At 40.6% G+C, this 14,683-nt stretch overlaps 2 protein-coding genes across 2 annotated transcripts; both read left to right on the forward strand.

The window, feature by feature from the left end:
- On the forward strand, positions 224-4,658 carry LOC107606223 (GATA transcription factor 25). The gene is made up of 7 exons (XM_016308241.2): positions 224-845; positions 993-1,079; positions 1,258-1,391; positions 3,199-3,306; positions 3,456-3,561; positions 4,039-4,098; positions 4,199-4,658. The coding sequence occupies exons 1-7, from the start codon at positions 573-575 to the stop codon at positions 4,301-4,303; spliced, it is 873 nt and encodes a 290-aa protein (XP_016163727.1). The 5' UTR covers positions 224-572; the 3' UTR covers positions 4,304-4,658.
- On the forward strand, positions 7,720-8,256 carry LOC107607915. The gene has a single exon (XM_016309809.1). The coding sequence runs from the start codon at positions 7,720-7,722 to the stop codon at positions 8,254-8,256; it is 537 nt and encodes a 178-aa protein (XP_016165295.1).

Here is a 14,683-nt window from a genome sequence, read left to right on the forward strand (position 1 = left end):
TTATAATTAGTTAATTTTATAATATTTTTTGTTTGATATTTAATTTTTATCTAATTATTTTTTTAATAATTTTAAAATAATTTAAATTTTTTTAATTTTTAAATTTATTTAACTTATTTTAATAATTAAATAATATCTTTTTTATAATTTCAATAAAGGTAAGATGACCAATTATATAATTTAATCTTAAAAAAAATATTTTAAGATGCACAATCGCATCGAAAAGAACAAAGAAAGGAGAGAAGGCGGGTGTCTCTGTCACTGGGATCACTTTTGCCCCCTATCTTCTCTTCTCTTCTCTTCTTTTCACCTCACTCTTCTGTGTTGAGCCTCGACAAACACACACACCACACCAGACACAGTTTTCGCTTTCAAGACATATTTATATACATTCGCCATTTGTTACTCACTCACTCACTGTGACATAACATTCCCACCTACACTCTCACTCTCACAATCCCCAAAACTCTCTAACTAGGGTTAGGGTTAGGGTTTCGCCCCCAATTCCCAACTCCCCGAAACTTTTCCCTTCTAATGCGTCCAAAATCCCAAATTCTACCCTATATCCAACAATGTACGGCTCCATGAACGTTCCCAACCAGATTTCCGCCGCCGAAGACAACGGCGCCGCCGCTTCCGACTCCGTCGACAACCACCACCACAATCATTACAATTCCCACGGCCTCGAGGACGGTGCCGGCGGAGTCGTCGAAGATGCCGACACCGTGTACGTTTCCGGTGGCGGAGGCCCCGACATGTCTATAATTCCCTGTGAAGATTCTAGCCAGCTCACGCTCTCGTTTCGTGGCCAAGTCTATGTCTTTGATTCCGTTACACCCGAAAAGGCACGCTTTTTATTTTTTCAATGTTAATCCCCCGCCCCCAAATTTCAGTTCTTTGTTCTCTGGGGCTGTGATATTTCAGAATTTTGTGTCAAGAATAATACCACTGAAGGAACTATTAGATTTTGCCTTTGGTTTTTAACTTAACAGGTTCAAGCGGTGTTATTGTTGTTGGGAGGGTGCGAAATGCCTTCGTCGGGTTCGCAATGTGCAGAGTTATCGCCTCAGAATCAGAGGGTACGTGTGCAGTTTATTAGGGGAATTTGTTAGTTATGTTTAGTTACAATCTCTTATGGTTAGTTACTCATTTTGTTCTTAATCACATGAAGTATTCATATGTATATAAAGCTTTAGCTAAATAAATTCAATTACAGTTTAGTTCATTTGTTTTCTAATGGTGATGGTGGGCATGTAGGGTGCAGTGGAATTCCCTGGAAGGTGCAGTCAGCCACATCGAGCGGCATCATTGAATAGGTTCAGACAGAAGAGGAAAGAGCGATGCTTCGACAAGAAAGTTAGATATAGTGTGCGTCAAGAAGTTGCACTCAGGTTAGATTGATAGAACCTCATATGATTGTCTGATTCCGAATAGAATCTCCTCAGATGTTAGATTGATAGATGAAGTTACTATTCACTCTGTTAGCTTAAAAAAGTCTATGGATCTCATATGATTGTTTCATCATGCAAATAATGATTTGAATTTGGGGATGAATTCTTTCTTTGCTTCTTTTTGAGAAATTATATAAGTTATTCGGTCTTATCACATTTACCCTGCTATTGCAACAGCTGACAGAGTCTGGCTAGAACACATTGTCTATCTAGACAGATACCGAAGTATAGTTGGTGACCTGCAATTGATTTATCTAGTCCCTAGATTTTAGAATAGATCACCCATCGTGTCAAATCTACAAGTCTTGTAGCATGTGGTCACTGAAGTTGTCGTACCTCCCCATGCTTACATAGAAGTAAAATGCACAAGACCTCAGCTTTCAGTTGACACGAATCTGTGTGTTTCAAACAGGCCTTTGGATTTGAAGTTGTTTCTTACCTATCTTCCATTTAGACATCATATCAGAAAGGGAAAAGGAACTTTGTTGCCCAATTTTGGTCTTCTATGTTATTTCTCATGATCCAATTTATTTTTCACTTTAACAGGATGCAGAGTCAAGAAGCCTAAACATGGTTAATTTACAAAACTTGTATAGCAAGATAACTTTACCCATTTTGAAAACCAAATTACATCACCAATTTTTTATATTTAATTTAATTTTATTATTATTATGATTACATTGCATCATTATATTTATATAAAATGCACTTTTAACTTTTGGATAGACCTTTGGATACGAAGCTCCTAGTTTAATTAGTCTTGTCTTCCCTTTATTGCATATCTTCCTTTCTCCTATTGAGAACTTTATTAAAGTTTAGGAATCTACATTCTTGGGACTTCCACATTTTTTTGGTTTCCTAGATTTTTGGGCCTCCTTGAGAATGTTCTTGTTTTGTTTAGTTTGAGTGAAAGGTTATGGTCTCCCTACCCCTCTGTATGTAGTTGCAAATCTTTCTCTGAGTTCCTAACTTAATGATCTGATACAACCTCTTTCCACCTTGATAAAATCTATTTGGAAGTCCTAGGTTCTTTCTACAGTCAAATCCTTTATAGTACAATAGTGCTTAACGTACTCAATATTATTGACATTTTACAGGTTCAGAGGGAACATAAAGTAATGATGTGTGGGGTGCATTCAGAACTAGTATCACATGTTTTGCATTGTCTTTTGGTTGACCTTTTATTTAATATTTTGTTTGGTTCTTTGGTGATTGGTTTTGGGCTGAGTGTTGTCAATCTTTTGTAGAAGTATTTGGCCGAAATGGGAAAAAATCAATGTGCTTTTAGTTAGCTTAAATCTCAAACAGTAAATTTTGAAAATTAGCCCTTATTTCTTTTTCCTGATGATTGTTATAGAGCTAAATGTTTTTTGTTAAATGACATACAATCAAGAGGATAGTGCTTTCCTTTTGGGGGGTTAATAAAGGTTTTTTCTTTCTTATGCTGGTTAAACCTTTTAATTGATGAAACCTTTTAATTGAGAGTTGGTTGCTTTTGCCATGATATATGTATTGGGATGTGCATAGTTTTAGTATTGTGATAGCAAATAGCATGTGTCTCCTGATAATTTGCTGTTCTGAGCAAGAACTTTGGTACTTCATATATCATATAATGTTAACAAATGAGGAGACTCATCTTCTCATAAGATTTTGCACATCATTTATATTTGACATGTTCTTTTTGTTGCTCATTGTTGTAGCTGTTGGACTTAATAGCCAATGCTTCTTATCTGATTGTTAAATGTAGGATGCAACGTAATAAAGGCCAATTTACTTCATCTAAGAAACAAGATGGAGCTAATAGTTGTGGTTCAGACCAAGAGTCAATGCAAGATGCTGTTCAATCAGAAACATCGTGAGTATTATCTCATCCTGTGATCTTATTGCCAAACTTTCTTTTCACCACTGTTCAACTGTGGATGTGTGTGGCTTTCTGGTACTGGCGTTTGATTCATGGGATGACTTTTTGTTTTAACCCTCTCTTTTCATTGCATGTCTATGTAGATGTACACACTGTGGCATAAGTTCAAAAGCCACCCCAATGATGCGGAGAGGGCCATCTGGTCCAAGGTCACTTTGCAATGCTTGTGGGCTATTTTGGTCAAATAGGGTAGGTATTTTTCTCCAAATGGTTTTTTCAGGGTAAAAGAACCCTTTTTCTATTATAGGGTTGTTTGATTTTGACAATACATCAAAGAGTAAAGATCCAGTACTTCATTCCTTTGTAGAATTAGCTTGAACTTTCTTTCAAATTATGTGAATCAAGTGTGGTCCTTTCTTATAACAAAAATGTGGTATTTTCTCACCCTATTTGGGATTATGAAAATTCCAGGGATAACTAATTGCATGTCAGCATATGAATGGATCATTTTCTTCTAAGGGTGTGTTTGGTTGAAAGGGTAAAATTTCATGGATGGGTTCTATATGTAATTTTTTACATAACAACTTCTGTAAAAATCTTTATCCCATTTTTACCCCACAATTAATCATACCCGAGGAGTCATTAGAGGATAATTAAATTCTTTTTTGCTCTCATGTTTCATCTTTTATATCAAGGGAGCTGTAAATATATTATGGAACTATGCAGGGTACTATGAGGGACCTTTCCAAGAGAAACCAGGAACACACGCTTGCCCTACCCGAGCCGGTATTTTTTTTCCCCGCATAGTGCATCGTTTATTCATGTTATACTCAATCTTATACTGAATACATCCTTTTTCTTTCATGATTTGGCACTTGATGACCAGGTTAATGAAGGCAATAACACGGATTGTCGAACTGCTGTCCCTGAAAATATCAATGTTGCTGCTTTCTCTGAAAATGATAACGCATCATTGGCAACTGATCGATGAGTTTTCCGGTGACTGGAAATGCTCGCCATTGACTGGCATTGGTAGGTTTTATATAGTAAATCCAATGTGTTCGACCTATAGAATGTACAAATATAGTAAAGCTCTCGTCAATATAAGAGGTCTATTATAAACTCTTTAATCAGTTGCATTAATATTTAACTTTATCTCCAAACTTATAGCCTGGAATATGAATGATGACATGTTTGATGTGCACAAACATGTAATGGCTATTCCCATTTTTAAAAATTAAGATTGGTAGGATGTTCCCAAAAGAGACCTTTATAGACCCTGTAATTTTGATGAGTGATGAGTCGCAAGTCTTTTTCTTTTATAATTAAAAACATATTCGCATCCACTTATATTTTTACACCAAAAAAGTAGCATTGGGGGTGTAAGATATACTTTTGAATCACACTACTGATCCTATGTCCAAAAAACAATTACTAATTCATTTGCAAAGGATGTAATATATACTTACGGATTGATAGTAACTGTAGTTTTTTTTTTTTTTTTGAATAAATAGTAATTGTAGTTAAGAAAATGATAATGCCATTCAAATTGATAGTCACATCTTAATAATGTATTTTTTTAATCTTTTTTTCAGAACTACTTCCATTCTTTGTCATAACATTTTCTGAGTTTTGTTATATCCATAAGAATTGTGGATAGTTTTGGAAGATAAAATAACATATTTAAAAGGGAGCGATGCTATCAATATGGGAATAGTATTGCTATTTTTCAAGTAGTTATTTAATCTGCAATCTAATTATAAGATTTTGCATATGGGTTTAGTTTCTAAAATTGTCCGAACAAATGATACTGCTTCCTATAAATAAATCGTTAGGTTGTATTTGTAAGTTGCAAAGGAAAAAAGAAGGGAAAGGTTTTCGTGGGAAAATAAAGTGAAGTAAATGGGATTTTTAATTTTTTATATTCATGAGTTTAAAATAGCTCAGGAATTTAAAAGGTTTACTATATATTTTTGAAATTTATCTTTTATTAAAATATCATATATAAGAGAATATATAATTATATACTAATACAATATTTGTTGCACATAAAATTATAAATTTTATAAAAATTAAAAACATCATTGATTTAAAAAGAAATCTGAAAATGAAAGGTGTGAATAAATTTTGGAACGCTAATAAAGACTTCCATTCTTTTTTGAAGAAATTTTGGGACGTCCCGTTAAACCTCATCGCCGATAATATATGTGGTACCTATTTTGGCAGGTATTTTTGCTATTCTTAGTAATCACAGTCTTATTATACAAATGTCAGAACTAGAGCTATAAGCAAAAATTATGTTTTCTTTTTTCCCTAATTATAAGATTATCACAAGATTCAAATGACTAGTTTTATTTTTTATATTGTATCAGAATCATAGAAGACTGAGGTGTTAATTATAGAAATCAAACCTTTCGATTTTGGAAGTATAGAAATTAAATCCTGGGAGTACAGAAATTAAACCTAGAAAAATTAGTCTCCAATGACCAGCGAACCACGAGCCAGATTGCAGGTCAGTTCCTTCCCCAGTGTCTCTCTAATTTTATGGGTCCTGCCTACGTCACACAATCTACAGCCTCTTAAAATATTTGAAAATTAATAATAATAATAATGTTCATACACTAAGGCTCAGATCTAAATAAAAGGTCCAATTTAAAAATTGGCCCTCATTCGACACTGACCTTCTCTCAAGAAATCGGATCCAACGACGACTTGCTCTAAGGAAGTCGGGAGCGAAGATTAGCTGGCAGATAATCCTTATTCAAATAAATAACTGCTCCTAAAATCTCTCAACCCACTTCCAGGAGCCATATCTCAACTTCCCTAAGATAAAAGGACGGTTATCCTCCTTAAAAGGTGGAACTACTCCAACAATGGTTATTGGTTCATCACTATAAATACACTGACACTCCTCAGGTAACTCTAAGTTCCAATACTCTCTAAACTTGCTTAGACCTTTGCTGACTTAGGCATCGGAGTGTCTTTGCAGGAACCACCCCCCATTCCTTCACACACACAACTCGGACGGCGGCTCCCTAACGCGAACCTAGTCGGGGACCTCTTCCTTCAAGCAATTGGGCCAACCTTACAAGTCCATCCCATCAATCTCTGATTACCCATCGTAACATTGGCGCCGTTGCCGGGGACCCGAGAGATCAACCAGTAATGGCGGACGGATCGCATGAAGATGGCCACATAGCGTCCAATTCTGAACAAGAAAATCAGGGCGTTGGAAACAACAACGAGGACATCGATACTCACCAAGGGGTGACCAATCAACATAGAGAAGGCACCTCAGGGTTGAAAAACCTGAAGGCAAACTCCTCTGAAGGGCGCGAATCATGAAAAGAGGGACAACCCCATGCAGCTGATTTCATGGGATTGTTCCACGGCCACCAGGGACGGCTAGAACAGTTGGAGCAAGAGCTGAAACGACAACGAGAAGCAGAGAAAAATCTGAGGAGCGAGATCGAGCGACGAAAGGAGCTTGAGGAAAAGCTCCTAAGGCTAGAGTCCGCTCTCAAAAGTCGAAACTCTCGCAGTGACCGAGAGGACTCTCCCTTGGAATGAGAAGATCCATTCAGTGAGGACATTATGAGGGCAAAAGTACCAAGGAACTTTAAAAGCCCTAATATGGACCTCTACGATGGAACCACGGATTCAAAGCATCATTTGAGCAATTTTAAAAGTCGGATGTACCTAGCGGACGCTTCTGATGCTACTCGGTGCAAGGCTTTCCCGACGACTCTCACTAAAGCAGCGATGAAGTGGTTTGATAGCCTCTCTCCAAGGTCGGTCACTAGTTTCGATGACCTCTCGCGAAAGTTCCTCATGCGATTCTCAATCCAAAAGGACAAGGTAAATCACGCACCAAGCCTCCTGGGAGTAAAGCAGGAGGTTGGAGAACCTTTGAGGGACTACATGGAGAGGTTCAAAGCGTGCTTGGAGGTTCAAGACCTACCCACGAAAGCAGTGATTATGATCCTAGTAAATGGACTTCGAGAAGGTCCCTTCTCCCAGTCCATCTCGAAAAGGCATCCGACCTCCCTAAGTGATGTACAGGAGAGAGCTGAGAAGTACATCAACATGGAGAAAAATGCCAGACTTCGAGAGCCGAGCTGGCGACCTGGGCACTCTCACTCATCAAAAGAGAAAGAAAGAGAGCCCAAGAAAAAATAGGAGATATCACTCTTATACTCCTCTACGAGTTTCCCTGATAGATGTATACAGGGAAATTTGTCATACTGAAAGACTACCACCCGAGAAGATTCTCCCCTGGGGGAAGAAGACCCGTTTAGTGAGGACATTATGAGGGCAAAATTTTCAAGGAACTTTAAAAGCCCTGATATGGACCTCTACGACGGAACCACTGATCCAAAGCATCATTTGAGCAACTTCAAAAGTCGGATGTATCTGGCCGACGCCTCGGATGCCACTCCCTGCAAGGCTTTCTCGACGACCTTGACGAAAGCAGCGGTGAAGTGGTTCGACAATCTCCCCCGGAGGTCGGTCACCAGCTTCGACGACCTCTCGCGAAAGTTCCTTATGCGATTCTCCATCCAGAAGGACAAAGTAAAACACGCACCAAGCCTTCTGGGAGTAAAACAGGAGGTTGGAGAACCTTTGAGGGACTACATGGAGAGGTTCAAAGCGTGCTTGGAGGTTCAAGACCTACCCACGAAAGCAGTGATTATGATCCTAGTAAATGGACTTCGAGAAGGTCCCTTCTCCCAGTCCATCTCGAAAAGGCATCCGACCTCCCTAAGTGATGTACAGGAGAGAGCTGAGAAGTACATCAACATGGAGAAAAATGCCAGACTTCGAGAGCCGAGCTGGCGACCTGGGCACTCTCACTCATCAAAAGAGAAGGAAAGAGAGCCCAAGAAAAAAGAGGAAGTCGGCCCTGAAAGGCCTAGGAGATATCACTCCTATACTCCTCTATGAGTTTCCCTGGTTGATGTCTACAGGGAGATTTGCCATACTGAAAGGCTACCACCCCCTAGGCCAAAAAGGAAGGGGGGGGGGGAGTCGTGGCGACTACTGTGAGTACCATAAGCTATATGGTCAGCCAACAAATGATTGTTACGACCTAAAAAATGTGATAGAAAAGCTGACAAGAGAAGGTCGGCTTGATAGATATCTCATGGAAAGGTCGGACTACCATGGCAAAAGGAAACGAGATGACGAGGACTAAAGAGATCCACCACCACAAACCCCGGAAAGACATATACACATGATCTCGGAAGGATTTGGCGGAGGTGGCCTCACAAAGTCGTCTCGCAAGAGACACTTGAAGGAAGTCTATCAGGTCGGAGGCAAACCTCCCGACCTACCAACTATTTCTTTCACCAAAGAAGATGAGCAAGGAATCATTCCTGGACATGATGATCCAGTTGTGATAACTATGATCCTTGCCAACGCCCATCTTCACATAACCCTGGTAGATCAGAAAAGCTCAGCCGACATCCTTTTCAAACCACCATTTGTTAAGATGGGGTTAGATGAAAAGGAATTAAGAGCTTACCCTGTCACCCTATATGGGCTAGGGGATACACCAATAAAGCCACTGAAATTCATACCCCTTCACACAACTTTTGGTCGGGCAGCATCCTGTATAGTTCACCAGTAAGGTTCTACAAGGCCCTGAGTTAAGGTATCAAAAAATCGAGAAGTTTGCGTATGCCTTAATAGTAGCCTCTCGAAGGCTACGGCCTTATTTTCAAGCTCATACAATAATAGTTCGAACGAACCAACCCATGAAGCAAATCCTCCAGAAGACGGATATTGCAGGTACAATGGTTCAATGGGCCATAGAGCTATCCGAGTTCGACTTAAAGTACGAAACTCGGACGACAATCAAAGCCCAATGCCTCACCGACTTTGTGGTAGAATATGCAGGAGATCAAGAGAAAGCCTCCACCACATGGGAGCTATATGTAGATGAATCCTCTAACAAAGTCGGAAGCGGTGCAGGCATAATACTAGTCAACCAAGAAGGGACTCAAGTGGAAGTCTCCCTCAAATTTGAATTTCCAGCTTCCAACAATTAGGCAGAATACGAAGCTTTGATTGCAGGACTAAAGCTGGCAGAAGAAGTCGGTGCAACAAAAGTAGTCTTCAGCGACTCTCAGGTGGTGACCTCCCAAATAAATGGAGAGTATCAGGCTAAAGACCTCAACATGAAGAGGTACTTAGACAAAACCTTGGAATACCTTGGGCAATTCGCTGAAACCGAGGTCAAACATATAACTTGGGATCTCAACAGCAGCACAGACGCCCTTTCCAATTTAGCTAGTACCAAACCAGGAGGGAACAATAGAAGCCTGATCCAAGAAACTCTCCAAGAACCCTCAGTTAAAAAAACGGAGGGCAGACAAGACATCCTTGAAATATCCGGATTGGACCTCGGATGGATGAACCCACTAATCGAATATATAAAATTCGACATCCTGTCCGAAGAGGAAAAAGAGGCCAAGAAAATTCAGAGGGAAGCACAGAACTACACTTTGGTGAAAAATATCCTCTATAAAAGGGGAATATCAACACCATTATTGAAGTGTGTCCCGACCTCAAGGACGACAGAAGTCTTGGAAGAGGTCCATAATGGTATCTGCGGAAATCATCTCGGAGCAAGGTCTTTGGCTAGGAAAGTCATCCGAGCCGGGTTCTACTGGCCGACCTTGCAAAAAGATGTCACCGAGTTCGTAAAGAAGTGTCAGCCATGCCAAATGCATGTAAACTTTCGCGTCGCTCCCCCCGAAGAGCTCATCAGCATAACTTCTCCATGACCTTTTGCAAAATGGGATTTGGACCTGTTAGGTCCCTTTCCCTAAGCACCTGGACAAGTAAAGTACCTAATAGTGGGGGTAGACTACTTCACGAAATGGATTGAAGCAGAACCAGTGGCCACCATCACCGCCCAGAGAAGTCGAAAATTCCTCTACAAGAACATTATCACAAGGTATGGGGTACCTTATTCCATCACCACTGATAATGGCACTCCGTTCACCGACTCTACCTTCAGAAAACTGGTAGCGAGTATGAAGATCAAGCACCAGTTCACCTCGGTAGAACACCCACAAGCAAATGGGCAAGACGAGGCAGCCAACAAAGTTATATTGGCAGGATTGAAGAAAAGACTGCAAGATGCAACAAGAGCATAGGCTGAGGAACTCCCTCAAGTACTATGAGCTTATCGGACTACACCTCAGTCTGCCATAGGAGAAACACCCTTTCGACTTGCTTATGGCATAGAAGCCATGATACCAATTAAAATCAATGAGCAAATTCCAAGGGTGAGCTTCTACGACGAGGTTGGCAACGTACAGGGGCACAAGGAAGAGCTCGAGCTACTCCCTGAAGTCCGAGAACAAGCCCAAATAAGAGAAGCAGCGATGAAGCAAAGAATGACAAGTAGATACAACAAGAAAGTCATTCGAAAAAGTTTCACCCCGGACGACTTAATCTTGATTAGAAATGGCATCGGAGTCAACAAGTCTGGGAAAGGAAAGCTTGCTGCTAACTGGAAAGGGCCATATAAGATACGTGGAGTCTTAGGAAAAGGATACTACAAGGTAACCGACTTGAACGGTACTGAACTACCTAGGTCGTGGCATGCTTGTAATATGAAAAGGTACTATAGTTAAAAGCGAACTCCACTCCCTGATGTACTCTTTTTCCCGACTTCATGATTTTTTCCCAAAAAAAAGAAGGATTTTCCTGAAGGGGGTTTTAACGAGGCATCAAAGTGGAGGCTAAAGGGTAACAATTTTTAAACCCTTTAGTAGCAAAAAATACATTCTTCAATAAATAAAGATTTTTTTCAACATCTCTTGTAAAATTCCATTAAGTTATTATCATTTTTTCTACGAAACGCACCGACTTAAGCTCGACAAAACGTGGAAATCCCATGCCCGACCTACGTGGTCGGTAGGATAAAACGACGAGGTACAAGTCGGTGTAAAGAGGTTATAAAAGCAGATCATGATAACTCGGAAAAATTATGACTAACAAGTCGGAATGACCGAGAAAAACTTGAAATGCATCGCAAAAATAACCTAAGTTATGAACAATTCAGATATAGAAATTTGAATTTATAAGGAATACAAAAAGAGATAAAGGGAAAAGCCATCCAAAATAAAGGCAGAAGCTGTCTCAAAGTCTTTGGAAAAATCCAAAACAAGCTTAACACAGCCTGCCTAGATAAAAGGTTTTTTCAAAAAAAAAAAAAAAGATCAGAAAGGTTTTTAAAAACCTAACGAAGGAAAAATCGCAGAAAAACATGCACCAAAATAGCTTAAACCCTTATCCAAAAAGGGGGTAAACTACTGATAAAGCAAGAAATTAAATTTTGTTTACAGCCATAAGAGGCCAATAAAAGTTAGGAACGAACTACTACACCAACAACAAATAAAATTGTTCAAAAGACGAGGGGCCCACAGGTCGGGCCCCCAAATAGCCAAATATCAATTAGTTGAAAGATCAGTACCACCAGATGGAAGATCAGCGCTGCCAGAAGGAAGATCAGCAGGGAGAGAAGTCAGAGCATCACCAGGAGAGGACGGAGCAGACTGTTCAGGACCTTGAGAGGGAACCCTAGGCGGATTCGGCAGGTGTCCACCTTGATGACCCTCACGAGGTGGAGACTCCACTATCCTCTGCCCCCTCGTCTTCAGGTCGGAGTCAGTCTCATGTCGAGGAGGAGAGACAATGGCTCCATCAACTACAATCTTGTCGGGGTCAAGAGGAGAAAGGTCCAGGTCGGGAGCAATGACCCCAACCTGCTCCTTGAAGACCCTCCAGGCCTACTCTGAACCCTCAGCCACCGAGTCCTCTAGATCCTGAAAAGCCTCCCGACATCCTGCCAGCTCCTTCTTCAGGTCAAGATTCTCCCCATAGAGCCTGATATAATTCTGCTCCGCCTTTTCTTTAAGGCCCTTCGCCATGGCACACTGGCCCATCAACCTCTTCTCCTTCTCCTGGAGACGGTCCCTTTCCTCCTTCAGCTCGGCGACCTCTTCCTTAAGCCTCTTCTCTTCCTCCTGATAAAGGAAAATCCTTCCCTCAAATTCGTCAACCTTTTGGGTTGAGCCCAAAGAGCTAAGGGGAGTTTTTTTTTCCAAAATATCAAGGAGCTTCGTGCATACCCCAGCCACCCGAACACTCCCCTAAACTAAGATATTAAGATGGTTTCGAATGGAACCATCATCCATATTAATTCGGGTATGAGGATAGATGTGATTCTAAACGAACTTGGGACCATCAAAAATAGCTTCCCCAGAAAAAGAAGAGCCAGACTCTGAAGTCTTGTGCTTCTTCTTCTCGAGTTCAGGAGGGGATTGGACGGGGGATAAAGAGAAGAGGCAGGACCAGAAGATACCAAAATAGGGTGAGAAGAGGTCTCCAGATCACAAGGAGGAGGAGGAGGAGGAGGAAGAGTGCCAGCAGCCCTGGCAGCATCAACCCAAGCACGAGACCTCCTTTTAGCATCCTGGACCTTCTGATACGAGGCACTAGAACCCTTCTTCACCATTTCTATAAAAAGGAAAAATAAATAGTCAGTTTGCAAGTCGGAAACAGCAAGTCAGACAATCACAAAATAAGTCGGAAGACGTCAGGGTCAACAAAAGCTACCTAATTGGGTTTGCACAAAACTCGGAGACCCCTGGAGAAATATTTTTGTGTCCAAATAAGGGGCTCTCTCCCAAACTTTACGAAAAAATCCTACTATGGCTTCCTCAACTTCATCCAAATCGTCAAGGTCATCAAGAAAGAAGGGATGGTGGCCCTTTACTGCTAAGACTTTAAAAAAGAAATTCTTGAAGTCATGAAAGGAGTCATCAAACATAGAAAATACCTTCCAACCTTGGATAGCTCGGAAAGACACCCACTGCTATTTATTATTTTACCCACTAAAGGGCTTAGTCAGATGAAAAAGATAAAAAAATATTTTGGTGGAGATCGGAAAGTCCAACTCTCGGCTGATAAGCTGAGAAATTTTCATGAAATCCCAAGAATTGGGGTGAAGTTGGGTAGGAGCAACCCAACAATGATTCAGAACTTCTACCTCAAAGTCAGAGAAAGGAAGAAAAACCCCTAAACGGGTAAAAAGATTCTCGTACATGAAAAAGAAATGAGGGTCAGTATCAGCAGCCCTCCCAAAACAGACTCGGTCTTCAGGACTCGGGGCAACCAACTCATACTTAGGCTCATCAGCCTCATCACTACAAAGCCTATGATGGGTGCGGAGGTTAGTAAGGTAGTCTTTATCCACTAAAAGGCTCTCCTCCAAAACAGTAACATCCACCCATTGCGAAAGAGACTCGAGAGAAGACATCTTTTCCAGTAAAAAGAGGTAGGTAAAAAGACAACAAGACCTACACAGAAAAATGGAAAGGAAGTCAGAAAACAGGGTCTCTAAAAGGCCAAAGCAATCCCTCAAAAAAGTATAAGAGTCACTAGACTTGTCCACAGACTTGCTATAAACACGCCAAAACTCCTCTAAAAATGCAAAGCAAGCAGTCAATAGTAAAAAGGGGGAGAAAAAGGCTAACCTTTGTATATGGAAGTAAAAGCGAGCAAGAATAGCAGCGAAAGCACTCCAAGAAGGAAGACAGAGAATTTTTTTTTCTCTTTTTTGAGGAATAAGAATTGCAGGCGAGGAATTTCAGAATTCGAAAAAAATAGAAGAAAGAGAGGGAAAAGTATTTATAAACACACTGCGGGCAGAAGGGTAAATCAACGCAATCATTAAAACGTACCATTACCAACGTAGCTGCTCCCCACGTGTAAATACAAAAACCCTTAACAGACGCGACATTTGATTAGACGCGACTGTTGGAAATTTTTTGAATCACGTCGGTTTAAAAATCACGTCGGTTCCCATTTCATGTCGACTACAAGCCCGAGTTCAAATACTCGAATCCAACTCTTAAGAAAAAGTGATTGAACTCAAGTAGGAACACTGTTCATACCCTGCCCAACACTAAGGCCCAGATCTAAATAAAATGCCCAATCCAAAGATTGGTCCTCACTCGACACCGACCTTCTCTCAAGAAGTCGGATCCAACGACGACTTGCTCTAAGGAAGTCGGGAGCGAAGATTAGCTGGCAGAAAATCCTTATTCAAATAAATAACTGCCCCTAAAATCTCTCAACCCACTTCCAGGAGTCATATCTCAACTTCCCTAAGATGAAGGGACCGTTATCCTCCTTAAAAGGTGGAACTACTCCAACGGTGGTTATTGGTTCACCACTATAAATACACTGACACCCCTCAGGTATCTCTAAGTTCCAATACTCTCTAAACTTGCTTAAACCCTTGCTGACTTAGGCATCGGAGTGTCTTTGCAGGTACTACATCCCATTCCTT

Source organism: Arachis ipaensis, chromosome B07 (genome assembly GCF_000816755.2).
Source record: "Arachis ipaensis cultivar K30076 chromosome B07, Araip1.1, whole genome shotgun sequence".
Lineage (NCBI taxonomy): Eukaryota > Viridiplantae > Streptophyta > Magnoliopsida > Fabales > Fabaceae > Arachis > Arachis ipaensis.